The 15342-nt window shown below is 46.3% G+C and overlaps 1 protein-coding gene across 1 annotated transcript in view; it reads right to left on the bottom strand.

The window, feature by feature from the left end:
* Positions 1-15342, bottom strand: part of Sytl3 (synaptotagmin like 3) — a 78757-nt gene that overhangs the window by 43946 nt on the left and 19469 nt on the right. The window contains exon 5 of the mRNA XM_021186111.2: positions 6100-6164. Coding sequence (XP_021041770.1) covers positions 6100-6164 — 65 coding nt within the window. The remainder of the gene's footprint in view (positions 1-6099; positions 6165-15342) is intronic.

Below are 15342 nucleotides of genomic sequence, written 5' to 3'. Positions count from 1 at the left end.
AGAAAATGCCTTACAGTTGGATCTCATGGAGGCATTTCCTCAACTGAAACTCCTTTCTCTGTGATAACTCCAACCTGTGTCAAGTTGACACAAAAATAGCCAGTACAGCTGGGGTCTTTATCTACTGATTGTGAACTCTGACGTGATCATTTCTGCTCTACCCAGCTTCACTGGGCCAGTCTAAAGTCCCTACAGTTCAGGAGCCTGACAGGCAGGCGCCCAGCATGCCTGCCTGCCGGGAACAGTGCTTCTAAGACTCGCAGTTCACTCTGAGTCTGCAGTCCTTCCTTTTAGAAAGAAAAGGAGCAATCAAAACCAGGATCTTATCTTTTCTTTAAAATAAGAAATAGAGCATTTTACTTCTTGAAACTAAATGTTATTTCATTAAAGATACTAATAGGAGAGTGGACTCAACACAAACTATTGGCCATAGGTTCAAAACAGCCTTTGCCTTGTCTGATGACTGAGGTAGGTGGTATTCACTAAGTGAATAGTGTGGAGGGACACAGGCACAGTCTTGAATTCAATATCACACATACTTAATGGAACCTATCTCTTTAAAGATCGTATCACACTTAAACGTTTTGTGTTTTGTATTTGTGTGCATGTGTGCGACACATTTTGGGAGTCAATTCTCTCTGCAGAGACTGGAGACCAAGCATAGGTCACCAGACTTGGTGGCTGGGCCATCACACCAGCCCAACTTATCTTTTGTCCTTTCTATAAAGGGGATGGAACCCGGTGCCTGTGTTTGCTGGGTAAGCATCCTGCCGCTGAGCTACAGCCCCAGCCCCCACATCTCTCTTCACTAATGTGTCTGTGTGCTTCAAACCCACACTGGTCTGCTTCTGTCTTCAAACCATTGTAACCAGGTGGACACTGACTAAGTTGCCTGTGTTGAATAAGACCCTCAAAAGCTATATCCCGGCATGGTAGCACACGCCTTTAATCCCAGCACTCAGGAGGCAGAGGCAGGTGGATTTCTGAGTTCGAGGCCAGCCTGGTCTACAGAGTGAGTTCCAGGACAGCCAGGGCTACACAGAGAAACCCTGTCTCAAAAAAAAAAAAAAAAAAGACCCTCACAAGCTGAATGTTTGAAAGATTAAACCCTGCTTGCTACTAGAAAGGGGTAAATATTTCTGTCCTCCATAATGACCAGAAGCAAAGTCCTGGCTAGTAACACAGTGAACCACAGAGACACAGCTGACGGTGTGTGGAGGACCAACCTTCCTAAGTCGTTCTATTTACAGTTATTAACAACAGAGTATGTCTGAGTAGATTGTTTACAAGTAACATTTACCCTCTTTTAACTTGAGAAGGAGTAGTATTAAATATTAATGTTACATATTAAGTCCTGATGTTGCTTTCTGATACTTTTGTCTTTGAGACAGGATCTCACTGAAACCACAGATACACAACAGATACACTTAATGCTTGACTTTCATCTAATACATATATACATACATACATACAAACAAATGTGTACATATACATGCATGTATATATACACAGACATACATGTGTATACATATATACACACATGTGTATATACATTAACATCCATGTATATATACACACCTACACACATATATACACAATACATGCACACATGTATACACACATGAGTATACACACATACTTTTTTTTAAGTCAATGGGTCAGGTAGTTCTGGCTGGCTTTAACTTCACCCTGTATCTGAAGATACCCTTGAACTTCTGATCCTCCTGCCCTGTACCTAAGTGCTGGAATTACAAGCGTGCACAACGGTGCCTCATTGTATATGGTGCAGAGGATAGAACCCAGGGCTTTGTGCACATTAAACAGACAATACAAACTGTGTGTCCTGTTTGTAGAACAAATCAAAAGCACCATTGGCACCACAGGAAAATGTGCACTTACAGCAACCAGCCACAAGGTGGTGCCAAGAGTAAAGGTGGATCTCCAGTTTCTGATTTGCAATTACTAGTGACCTAAGAAAAGGTCCACCACAATTAACATTGCCACTTTACTAGTGGCACTTGAACCCACAGTGTTCATAAAGACCGTCCTGGGGAGCTGCCCAACACAACCCTGTCCAAGAGCCACTGACCCCTGTGTTTCACTGAAGTGGAACTTTAGCGTGTGAAGCCAGCAGCTGCAAACTTGGAACATTTTCAATTGATGGTGAAGCCAGGGTCCCGGAAACCACATTAAAAAACTTCTGCACACACAACCAAGTACTGCAGACAGCAGATCTACTGAGAACACTGCCAGGACAGCCAGGGAAGTTCCCCAAAGACACTTTAAAGTTGTGAGGCTCTGGACACAAGATTCTAATGGCCCTGAGAAGCCTCCAAAGCACAGCTACAGAACCAGGGCTGGCGAAATGGGTCAGCAGAGAAGAGCACCTGCTGCTCTTGCTGAGGCCCCGAGTTCAGATCCCAGCACCCACATCAGGTCTCTCCAGTCCCAGGGGATCCAATACTCTTCTTCCAGCCTCCACAAACACCACATATACAAGGTGCCTGCACATACACTCAGGCACACACATGAAATAAATTATTTCTTTCATAAAAACCATGAAATTAATTTAAAAGTTGTAGTGTATCACCAGAGAAAAGATAATTCAGCCAAAGGAACCAGATGTGTTTTGTGCCGAGTGGGGAACTGGAGCTCATTTTTGCTAATTCTTAGACTTTTATTTATCATGCGTGTGGTACAATGTATATACATACTATAGGCCCAAGAGGGGGTACATGCCTTGCACACTCATGGTGTGCACACTCATGGTGTTGGCTCTGCCACTCCCAACCATGTTCTCTTGTGACAGGTTTTCTCACTGAACCTGGAGTAGACTGGGGGCCAGGAAGTCCCAGCAACCCCCACCACGGTCCCGTGGTTACTGGCACATACACAGTCAACACTAACTAGCTTTTTAATCAGATCTGCAGATTTGAACCCAGAACCTCATAATTGAGCAGCAAATGTTCTTCCCTACCAAGCCGTCTTGCTGGCCCCCTTGAGTCTTTTTGAAGGTTGGGAGCCTGGTACAGGAAGTGTCACCACGATCCAGCTCTAGTACTCTCTATTATTACTTGCATCTGGTCTACTTTAGTGGAAACGTTGGTAGCATTTATTGTAAATGGCTCATATCTGATAACCATTAAGGGAGAAAGAAGTCAAGCACATACAAAGGAAACCTGTGTTGAGAGTGTACTGATCCATGGAATTGCAGCTAAAGAGTGCTAAAAAGAAAGAGCATCCAAACTTAGCCTGAGGTGGGAACTCATGGCTGTAACACCTGCCTTTATCATCAAATAGTCCTGTCTTGTCTTGCCCTCTCCGCCACTCTAAACAAAGGATGGGACATTCTGAGGGCGGATGAGACATGGTCATTGGAAACCATGTAGTCCACGATGTTTAAGTACCTGGAAAACATTCTTTACGAAGTACTATACAGAGAAATGCCAGGGTAAAATTAAAGATAAGCTTCTCCCAGTTACTGGAATTACCCTATGAAATTGTCTCCAATCATTTTTAAACCTGTCTCGTGTGATTCAGCTAAATAAGATTTTAATACATTAACTTAATGTATTAAAATAACTAAACACATTAAGATTTCTAGTACACTCTAGTTTAGTGGGGGTGGGTGTCACAGGACAACATGTGGGAGTCAGCCCCCTCACCCCCATCATGTGGGTTTCTGGGATTGAATTCAGGTTGTCCAGGCTGTTAGGCTTGGCAGTGAGCATCCTTCCCCCAAAAGTCATCTCACTGGTCTCTGGGTTTTAAAATGTGAATATATGTACAGGGGCGAGCACAAGCCCACGTGCACACATGGGGGAGGATGCAGGGGGAGGGGAGAGCACAAGCCCACGTGCATACATGGGGGGAAGAGGATGCTGGGGGGGGGAGAGCACAAGCCCTTGTGCACACATGTGTGTGTGGGGGTCGGGGGGGGGAAGAATACTGAAGCAACAGAATATTTGCAACTGTTTTCTAGGTGAATTTGCTATGCTTTCAACATTTCCCCTCTGCCTTTTCCTCCTCTTTCTCCTCTCCTTCTCCCCTCCCCCTTACCCCTCTTCTTTTTTTGAGGGGGGAGACAGAACCCAGGGCCCCAGAATGCCAGTCAAGTATTCTACCAAGCCTTGTCCCCAGGCTGCCTCTCACTTTCAAAATTTTAAGTGAACACACAGTACTTATCGTCAAAACAAAAAGTGCAAATAGAATTAGACATCATGCTTCAGAGAGGGCTACCCTCTCTGGGAAAAAGCAGCCGGCCCACCCTGCCAGGCATACTAAAATAACTGACCTTCCTAGAAGGTATTCGGGCAAAACATCAGAACCCTTTCAGGTGTCCCTGCCTCCAGCCAGCCATTCTGTCCCTAAGAAATCCGGCCAAGGGAAAGACATAGAACTGCCAAGCTCCCTGTACAGGATGTTCAACCAAGTGACCTGCCCCATGAGGACCAAATGAGCCGGAATAGTCGCTGGCAGTGGGGAGAAGGGTAAATGAATTGTCACTATATCTGATGTATAAAGTCATAGATACACTTCAGAGATGTCTGCGGTGGTTTGAAGGGGAAATGCCTCTTGTAGGCTCATGTGTTTGAATACTTGGCCCACTTGGTGATGTGTTGGGGGACAGAAAGCTATGGAAGCTTAAGGAGGCAGAGCCTCGCTGGAGGAAGAATATGGGCTTTGAGGGTTAATAGCCTGGTCCCAATTCCTGTTTGCACTCTCTGCTTCCTGTGCATGGACACAACATGATTAGCCAGCTTACTGCTTCTGCCACTATGCCATGCCATGCTTGCTACCTGGAACCATAAGCCAAAATAAACTTCTCCCCCTCCCTAGAGACAGGATTTCTCTAATTGTGCCAGCTAGCCTGGAGAGGCTCTAAGACAGAGAGCCTTCCGTCTCTGCCTCCTGAGAGCCAGGATTAAAGGCATGGGCCACCACCACCACCTGGCCAAATCCCTTCATCTTAAGTTGTCTTTGGTGTGAATGAGCAAGAGAAAAGTAATGAATACAACGTCATCCTGCCCAACTTTCATGAGTTGATTCTTGGCTTCCACAATCAGGGTCACAAGGGTTGAACTCAGGTCATCAGGTTTAGCGGCGAGTACCCTTCCCACGAGCCATCTATAGGGCAGGTTAAAACACTTCATCAAGGTGATCTTTATCCTCTCGGATGCACTTTATAGAGCGCTGAAGGGAAATAGGAAGGGAACTACTGCATTCTTTTTCTAGTTGAATGTGAAGACTAGAGTCACTATCGGGAAGTTCCTGCTTTTAAATCTTAACACTACTATATGTATTGCCAGAGAATTGATGAACGCGAGTATTCTATCAGTATAAAGAAGAAAACCAAAGGTCAGCTGTTGAGCTTACTAAAGACTTTGATAAAGATTCAAACTCTGCTAGGCCAATCCCATAAGTGTCACTCAGACATCTTCATTGAGAATTCTGGGGACGTTTCTAATGCCTATGTGTCTGTGCACTTGTTTGTAAGGGCAAATTATGCAACCTAAAGAAATTTTAAGCTTGGAGGTCTAAATATGAAGTTGTACTTAATAAAAATTTTTATACCCATATGTGTCAAAAATGTCATCCTGCCCCTGGTACTCAGGTCTCCTTCATGTGACCCCAGCGTATTACCTCTAGTATAACCCCATCCACTGACCTTTTAAATGGAAATTCTACTTGATCTGAGTTGCATATGAAGTCCTTACAGCCCTGGTTAACAGACCGAGGCAGTAAGCCTTGGGGACAACAATTACATCAGGCAAATAAGCCCTTACCAAATAAGTAAGCCAAAGACACATGGTGGCATTAGCCTCTAAGCTTGTCCCCACCTGTGAACCCCGCTCTCTATCACTGCTTACGGGTGACTGCTTAAAGTTCTCTCATTTGATGTTGTACATCGGAGGCCACCTCGGTTCATGATGCAGAAGTAAAAGCCAGCCTGATTGTCTCTAAAACTCTGTAATTTCTTGTTTTGACAATTCCAAGACCATGAACTTTTATTTTTCTTTCAACTAAAAAACGTAACACCAAATATTTTAAAACTAGGAAGGATCATTTTACACGAGTTACAGTTTTAACAGCATTTACCTGCAGTTGGAAATTTCCTGGCTCGTTCTTCAAAGAACCATTCTCCGGTTTTGATTTTCACGTTTCTGAAAAGCAAACAGAATCATCTGTTTGAGAGTGGTGCTTCACTCTCTGCCTCCAGGTGACTTAGCACTCACTATGCAGCCCAGCCTCAAACTCACCCCTGCTTCAGCTTCTCAAGTGTTGGGATAATATTTTGTAAACAATAGCATTATTTTTGTAAGTGTGCTTTGCCTGCTTGTATGTTGTGCATCATCTGCATACCTGGTATCTTCAGGCAATAGAGTGCCAGATCCCTTGAAACTGAAGTTAAAGATAATGGTTAGCTACCTGGCTTGCCCCTGGCCTCTCTATGTAGTCCATGGATATCCAACCTTTTGGCTTGAGGAAGAATTGTCTTGGGCCACACATTCAGAAGTATCCAACCCAAGGTCAGCTTTGAGTGTGACCCAACACAAAATTCTAAACTTATTAAAGATATTTTGAGATTTTAGGGGGGGATGATTTTCTTTTATAATTTTCAGAATGCTCAAACACACTGTCCTAGCTTGCTTTCGGTTGCTGTGACAAACACCTACCAAAAGCAAGAAAGGGTTTGTTTGGCTTACAGGTTATAGTCTACCATCAAAGGAAGCCAGGGCAAGAAGTCAAAGCAGGAAGAAGTAGAGACCACAAGAAAGAATGTGCTAACTGGCTTGTTCCAGATGGCTTGCTCAGCCTACTTTCTTAGATAATACAGGAGCACCTGCCTAGGGGATGGCACTGCCCACCGTGGGCTTGGCCTTTCCACTTCTATCATCAATCAAGAAAATGCCGGGCAGAGCAGCCCACAGGCAAAGCCAATGGATGCAGTTCTTCAGTCCATGTTCCTTCTTGCAAGGTGATTTAGTTTGTGTCAAGATGACAAAAACTAACCAGCATGGGGTCTTTGTAGATGACAGGCGTTGTGCCTAGATATCACATAAATGTATATACATCCTCTTGCCACACAAGAGCCACAGGTTGAACAATCCTAGAAGGTCCTGCCCTGCCTGACGGAGGCTGGAATTTTAAACATCAAGCACCTGGCGCTCCATCTGCTTCTAGAAGCACCAGCATCCATCCTTACAGCCTTCAACCCTGCTAATGCCCAATTAGCAAACGAGAAATAGCTGTCGAACGTGCTTTGCAAATTCCAGCACACCGATATTTCCTGAGGGGGAGGCCAGAGGAGCTGAGCAGAAAAGCTATTTTGACCTCACTGCTTTGATCAAGCAGGGAATTAAATAGGCACTTAGGGGGTCACGTCTTTGCATCTGCAGGTGGGGAAGCAGTTATGTTTATGCTTTATGTGCTGAGAAAGTTCACACGAGGCAGCTCCAGAGACGCTGAGGATAACTTTTTCATCATTCAACTGACAAGAGGTGGAAGATGGGTCTGTGTCCTCAGAATTCTTTGAATGCCTGAAGCAGCACGCTCTGCAGGTCTGCTCTCTGGCCAAGGCCCTGATGGCAAAGAAGCCTCAAGAACACTCCCAAAGAGACCCTGGAGGCTTGGCAGGTGCTCAGGCAGCAAAAACTCCAACTGTGAAACAGAGTAACAGGTGTCCTGTGTGGGCAGGCCGGTCCAGCCTGGTCCAGCCTCTAACTCCGGCTAAGAGCAAGTCTGTCCATTCCCCCAGCTGAAAACTTCCCTTCAAACAACCTTGGGTGCTGAATCAAATCAGTGTGGGTTTGTTTTGTCTGTCCACAAGCCCAGCTGAGCTGCTCTTGACCGTGGCACAGGAAAACAGACCGGATGTTAGCGATTAAATCCTAGGCGACTATGAGAAACTGGACACTCGTGACGAAGATGGAGCAATGATTTTATCAATTCCTCTTGCAAAACATTCCCCACTGTCCCCTCCCTAACCTCAGGGCCTCTCTCTGTCCCTTATGCCCAGAGACACACTCACAGGACCAAGTGCAGTAAGAATAAATGAGTATTCCTGTCTCCAGGGAGTGCCCTGAGTAAAGAGGGATGAGGTAGGCTCCAAAGCTGTGCTTTGGTGCCTTCAAAGGGGTTTGTGCTACCAAAAGAACAGTGCTAAGGACACCAGACAAGCACTTGTGTGCTTAATTTATATGTAAGTGTGTTTTATCCCCATGTAAGTATCTGCAGTATGCACAACCCAAGGTTTGAGTAGACAGCAAAGAGCAGCTGGCAAAACGCCACAGACAATATCTGCAGGGTGTGGAAGACCTGGGAGCCGCCATGCTAAGCCAGCCTCACCATGGCAACTAGAAAGGACTAGCAGGAAGCAGCTGCTGTGGCTGCTGCCTCCAGGCAAAAGAACCCCACACAGCAGGTAATCCAGGCTGGAGTGAGGGGCAGGAGGCAGAGTGCGGGGGCTTTGGGGCACTGACCAGGCCCAAACACAGGGATCACTGTACGTAAAAGAAGATAGAAGGCAGAACTAAAAGAATTAAATCAGCTAGGTTCACACTGAGTTGCTTCGGTTCAGTTGCTTTCCCTGAACACAAAAGACGACAAAGACATAAAATGCAGAGGGGAAGATAACACACATGAATGAAGTGTTAGGCCAAGCTGCTCACTGAAACTCTCTCTCTCTCTCTCTCTCTCTCTCTCTCTCTCTCTCTCTCTCTCTCTCTCTCTCTCTCTCGCCTGGGTTTGGAGCCTAGTGGTAGAGCATTTGCCTAGCCTGAGCAGGGCTCTAAGTTCAGCTCCCAGTACAAGGAAGGGGGTGGGGTGGGAGAGAAGGAGGGGAGGGAGAGGGTAAAAGAGAGAAGGGGTAGGGAAGGGGAGGGAGAGGGGAGAGAAAGGAAAGAGGAGGACAGGAATGGCACAAATGAGAAATTGGAATAATCAAATTGAAAAGAAGTAAAGGGTGCTGATATAGAAACGGGCAAACTCAAGAAGCTGAAACACCAAAAGTTGAGAGGGTGCCTCCTTGGTCCATAAAGATCTGCTGGAAAAACCACCTTCACCAGACAAGCTTAACTGTAAGGACCGGAAACTGGGCATTTTCAGGGCATAAAGAATAGTGGTAAACCAGGGCCCAATGCCTCTGTAATATTACATTCCAAAAGACAAGAAGATATTTGTTACATTTCTTGATTAAAAGGGCAAGACCCAGGACTAAACACCCAGCGAGGTCACTCAAATCCACTGACTTGGAAAATGCAGCCTTCAGCAGTGGCTGTGTGGCGAGTGGGCAGTTATGGGAACCAGGCAGACCCGACTGCTCTCTTATGAGAGGGGCACTTTGTTGGTTTCTGAAGACCATTAAGTATGCATTTGAATCAAAAAGAAATTCCAGAATCTAACCCCACCATTGGCCAAACACCACAATGTAGGAGGGATTTCAAAGCATATCGGCCCAACGTCAGCTTTATGACCCGGCAGAAAGACCAGGGCAGCATAAAAGAGACTCATTCATGACAATACTGAAATGGCTGCATGAGTGACCAGGGCAGAGGCTGAGGCATCTGGAGCCAGTACTTCGCTTATGTCAACTGCTGGTTTGGGAATACACCCTGGTCTGTCTTGTGAATATGAATATGTTATTATGGAAATCCATATGAAAGCATTGTCTACAGAAATACCCACCCCCACCTGCCCAGACTCTCAACTCCACCCCTCTGTGACCTTGAGTGCTCACTAGGTAGCCCTTGACCTGATTATCATGCAAGTGCTAGCCTGGGCAAACAGTCTCTTTGCATGGTGACTAGCTTCAGCTGAATGAAGTAGATGACAACCGGGAGAGCAAACCAAAGATGTAATTAAATAAAAAGCTCATGAATTCTCTAAAGGGCTTCAAGCACACTGACCACAAACTGAGCCTGGCCTTGAATAGAAATGGTGCCACGCCCTCCGGTCAGGTCTGCTTGACAGGCTGAAAAAGTCTGTAAGCACTCAAGGAGGAAAAGAGTTTCACGGAAACTCACCTCCTGGAGCTTTGGCGTTCTCATCTACCCATATACTCATACCCTATTCCCGAGTTAGTCTGGTGTATGGATCTACGAGCTCTCTTTTAGTATTTTATTATAAGTGCCTTTTAAGATTAAATTCTGTTATAGTTAAGTCTCCCCAGTGTTCCAAGGTCCCAGAAGCCTGCGAGCTTAGAATCCTGTTAGAATGCTTAAGGAAGTTAACCTATTCAGTAACTAATTAAGCATTACAGAAGACAGAGTAGCTCAGAGCTGGTCTACTAAGGACAGTAGCTAATTGCACCCAATCAAGGGAATAAAAGAGCCAGGGAATCCCACTGAGATAGAAATCTTCAGTACAGGCTACATTGCATATTATAAGTAAGTTGGTAAATTCTTCTGACAAATGGAGATTCTCCAGTTACTTAAAAGTTACACTCATATAAGAATTTAGCAAGGCCTAGGAATTAGGGGGGTTGTGATATTGCATTATTCACGAGGCCTGCTAAGATCAGAACCCCCTGGTGCTGGCCTTCACAAGGTTCAAAGGTATAACACTAGAGTGTGAAATCCTTGCCTGTCACTAAGCTGACCCTAGGCAGGACTGCTTTATCTTTACTGTAAACATCTACCTGGTTCCTGTAAATCCTTTTGAAGTCATTCCTTTGTTTTGTATCAGGTAACTTCAATGTACCATGCCTGCTGTGACTTCCGACCCCTTGTATTTTCTGTACTATATAAGACTGGTGTTCACTTTGTGACAATACATTCAGATTCTACACAATCTCGAGTGTTGGTCTGTCTGTCACCTGCCGACACTTTGCCCACCTGCCCCAGAGACCCGTTCCACGCAGACAAAGGGACCCTGAGGGTCTGTGGCAAAATGGTCACTGCAACCACGTTCTCCCTGTGCATGCTGGTATGAGCCTACTAATCCTAACCACTCAAGAGGTGGAGGCAGGAGACTTGTGAGTTTGAGGCCACCCTGGGCCTGAACTACCTAGCAAGGCCCTGTCTCAAAAATGCATTCTCTTTATTAAGCACCAAAAAGGTATTCTAGGGTTGGGCTCAGTGGGTACAGTTGGTGCCGAGTTTGGATCTCTAGAAGCCACATAAAGTTAGATGTGATACCTTGAGCCTATAATCCCAGCACTCCCGAGGACGGGTCAAATTCTCAGGAGCTCAGAGGCCAGCTACCCTGGCATACGCAGTAGTGAACGTTAAAGAGGTCCTGTTTCAGACAAGGTGGAAGAATGGAAGACAGGGCTGGAAAGACCCCTCAGCGGTGCATACTGCTCTTCAGTTTCAGGTACCCATATAGGGCAGCTTGCAATTATCTGTGACTCCAGCTCTGGATCTGATGCCCCGGCCTCTGAGAGCACCAGCATTTGCATGCACACACTCCACCCCAGACACACACAACAAAACATAAATCTTTCAAATACAAAGGGAGAAGGCGAGGACCAACACCTAAGGATGTCTCCACTGATCTCCTTGTGTGAACACGCTTACACATGTGTACACATACATGAACACGCACACTCCCACACACAAAGATATTCTATCATTTTGGATTTTTGTTTGCTTTGTTTGTTTTGGCAGTGTTGTTGTTTGAGACATGATTTCTCTGTGTAGTCTTGACTGTCCTGGAACTTACTCTGTAGACCGGGCTGGCCTCGACCTCATAGAGATCTGCTTACCTCTGCCTCTGAGAGCTGAGAATGAAGGTATGCGGCTCCACTGTCCAACAATTTTCTACCTTTTTACTGTCTGCTTTGTCTTCAAAACTTCAAAGAATATTAAAAATCTTTACTTTCTTTTTATACATGAATAAAATATCATGATCCTGTAAATAATGTCCCTGCTCTCAATCCAAGCATACACATGAAGTGACCTGTGTCGCACCGTGAGAACTGGACACATAACACTGCCAGTTAGGAACTCTTCCTGGCTATGTCTGACTATGTGAAGTACTTTATAGACGATCCCTGACTTGTCTATACCTCATGGGAAACACGACGGTCTGGAGACAGAGCTCATGGAAAGTCCCAGGGTCCAGCCCCAGCCTGCTGCCCCCAAGAAGTGAGGCTCTGGAAAGGAGGTCTCTGCTCACAGTGCTACCAGTGGGCTTGGCATTTAAAACAAACAGTGGGCGGTGAAGACACTGAACTCTATCCTCAGCACCAATTAAAAGCCTGCTTGCATGTGCCCGGCTGTTACTTTCCTGTCTTTTCAGATGGCTGGTCCTTCTTCACAGAAGGACTACATGCACAGACAAAGAGCGAATATGACATCTCGGACTTTCACAGTGGGTCACATGCCTTTGTGGGCTGAAAATATAAACAATGGAATTATGGGAATACCGAGGGTTGGTCTGAAATCTATAGGGTTCCCCCCCTAGCTTTAGGAAGTTTAACTTTAATACAAACCATAATTGTTGCAGGACCTTTGTTAAAATGTCACTTGATTTTCAATAAAACTTCCCCCATGCCATGCAGAAAACCCAACATGCCATCCCGTAAGAACACACTTATGTCTGATCCAGATCCCAACTCAGCAGGATCTGGTGATACAGGCCTGGACTTGCAGCTATGGCAGAGGCTGATGCAGGAGAATCACAAGCTTGAGTCTAGACTGCTGCGTAAGTACAAAGCCAGGGAGGCTTCTTAACTAGACCTTGGCTCAAAATGTAAATATAAGCACATAAACTCATGGGTATTACAGCCTGGTGACGGGCACTTGCCTGGCACACGCAAGGCTCCACTCCCCAAGTCCTAATCTAAAAAGTGATTTAATCTAGGGCTCAGAGGGTAGTATACTGGCCACGAAACAAACCAAACCAAACCAAACAAACAAAAACCCTTAAGTACCGGAATTCAGCTCCCTGCCACCCATATACATGTTGGGTGGGTGTGGTCACTCCATCTATAATTCCAGCATACAGAGGTGAAGACAGGGGATCCCTGAAGGAATCTGGCCAGCTAGAAGAGCCCAATTGATGAGCTCTAGTGTCAAGTGAGAGACCCCCCCAACTCAACATATAAGGTGGAGGGAGATACCTGACATCAATCTCGGCCCTCCACGCACACACACACACACACACACACACACACACACACACACACACGTACACACACGTGCTACAAAAGAAAAGGCATTCTGAACCAAACGGAGTCCCTTCTAATACATTCCAGAGTCTTATGGCAATCGTTTCTGCTTATATAATAATTCAAGCCTGGGAGGACGCCAGGTCAGCTTTCTACTAAACTCTCTCAACCCCCTCTCCTCTGCCATCATGATGGTGCGTCCAGGACACTGGAGCAATCCAGAACAGACCCCCCAGAACATCAGTACCAACTGCTGTAGTCTGAAACTCTCCATCTCAAACTCTGTGTGCTGTGTTCTATGTGAACTTGACACAGGCTGAAGTCATCTGAGCTGTAGATGGGCTGTAGGCAAGCCCATAAGACATTTTTTAACTACTGACTGATGTGGTAGGGTCTAGCACATTGTAGGTGGGGCCGTCCCTGAACTGGGGGGTGGGGTGGGGGGCCTTGGTTCTATAACAGTGGTTCTCAACCTGTGGGTCAGGACCCCTTGGGGAGTTGCCTAAGGCCATCAGAAAATACAGATATTTACATTATGACTAGCAAAATTACAGTTATGAAGTAGTAACCAAAATAATTTTATGGTTGGGGGTCAATACAACATGAAGGACTGTAAAGGGTCAAAGCATTAGGAAGGTTGCCTTGAACTTGTGACCCCCAATCCCTCAGCTTCTGGAGAAAACAGAATTACAAGCCCACACTTGCAGACCATTCCTCTTGCTCTGTCACCACAGTCTTCCACCTCAGACCACCAGATGACAGCCATAACCTGTTGTGGCTTCTGTGGATCAGAATTCACGTTAACAGCCATCCCCAGGACCCAGGACAGAAGCTTTCCATTGCCTCTCAAGACACTGTTTCTCCAGGGCTGCCTAATCCCAGCAGGCAGACGAGGATCAATAAAGAGGAGCCTAGGCTCCAGGCTCCACAGGGCTTCACAGCCTCAGGCACCCTGCCCTCTGCTTCTGCATCCCCTCCAAAATGTGGGCAGCAGTAAGCACCCTTAAGGTGGGTTGGAGCTTTAAGCAAGGCTTAAAAGGACTTTCCCACCACTGTGGTCTGGAGCAACTGGCAGCTCTGAGTCTGGCTCCCCATCTCTCCCAGTTCTGAGCTCTTGGTCTCTTATCAATCAGCAGATCTCCAAGAGAAAACTTGCCCTGAAGGAAGAAGTCGGCTGCCAAATATCTGGGGCCTCCAGCAGCTTACAGCCAGCACACTTCACTGGCCATTTGCTCTGTAGAAATTTAAGTTGTATACCATTCTTTAAAAAGAGAGTAGAGACCTGGGACAGGGGAGACTCCCAGGAGTCTATGGGGGTGACTCTAGCTGAGAATCCTAGCAGCTATGGATACGGAGACTGAAGTGGCCTCCCCCTGTAGCCAGGCAGGACTTCCAGTAGAGGGAGGGGACATCAAGCCACCCACAAAACCTTCAACCCAAAATTTGTCCTGCCTACAAGATGCACAGGGATAAAGATGGAGCAGAGAGATTGAGGGAACAGCCAACCAGTGTCTAGCCCAACTTGAGACCCATCCCATGGGAGAGAGCCAACCCCTGACACTATTAGTGACACTCTGCTATGCTTGCAGACAGGAGCCTAACATAACTGTCCTCTGAGAGGCTTCACCCAGCAGCTGATAAACAGATGAAGAGACCCACAGCCACACATCAGGTGGAGCTCTGGGAGACTTGTTGAAGAGTAGGGGATAGGATTGAGTGAGCCGGAGGGGCCAAGGACACCATGAGAAGACCTACAGAGTCAACTAACCTGGGCCCGTGGAAGCTCACAGAGACTGAATCACCAACCAAAGAGCATGCAGGGGTGGGCCTGGGTCCCCTACACACTTGTAGCAGATGTGCAGCTGGGTCTTTATATGGGTCCCCCAGCAATTGGAGCGCGGGCTGTCAGACCATTGGCTCCCTTTCCCCCATCTGGAGTGCCTGGCTAGGCCTCGGGGTGAGAGGATGTGCCTGGTCCTGCTGGGACTTCACTTCCCAAGGGAGCAGGGAGAAGGGCTGAGATTGTGATGTAAAGTGAACAAATAAATTAATAATGATAAAAAAAGAGTCTCGCCGGGCATGGTGGTGCTCACCTTTAGTCCCAGCTCGGGAGGCAGAGGCAGGCGAATCTCTGAGTTCGAGGCCATCCTGGTCTACAAAGTGAGTTCCAGGACAGCCAGGGCTATACAGAGAAACCCTGTCTCGAAAAACCAAAAAAAAAAAAAAAA

This window comes from Mus caroli, chromosome 17 (genome assembly GCF_900094665.2).
Source record: "Mus caroli chromosome 17, CAROLI_EIJ_v1.1, whole genome shotgun sequence".
Taxonomy (NCBI): domain Eukaryota; kingdom Metazoa; phylum Chordata; class Mammalia; order Rodentia; family Muridae; genus Mus; species Mus caroli.
This window is presented reverse-complemented; position numbering and strand designations above follow the sequence as displayed.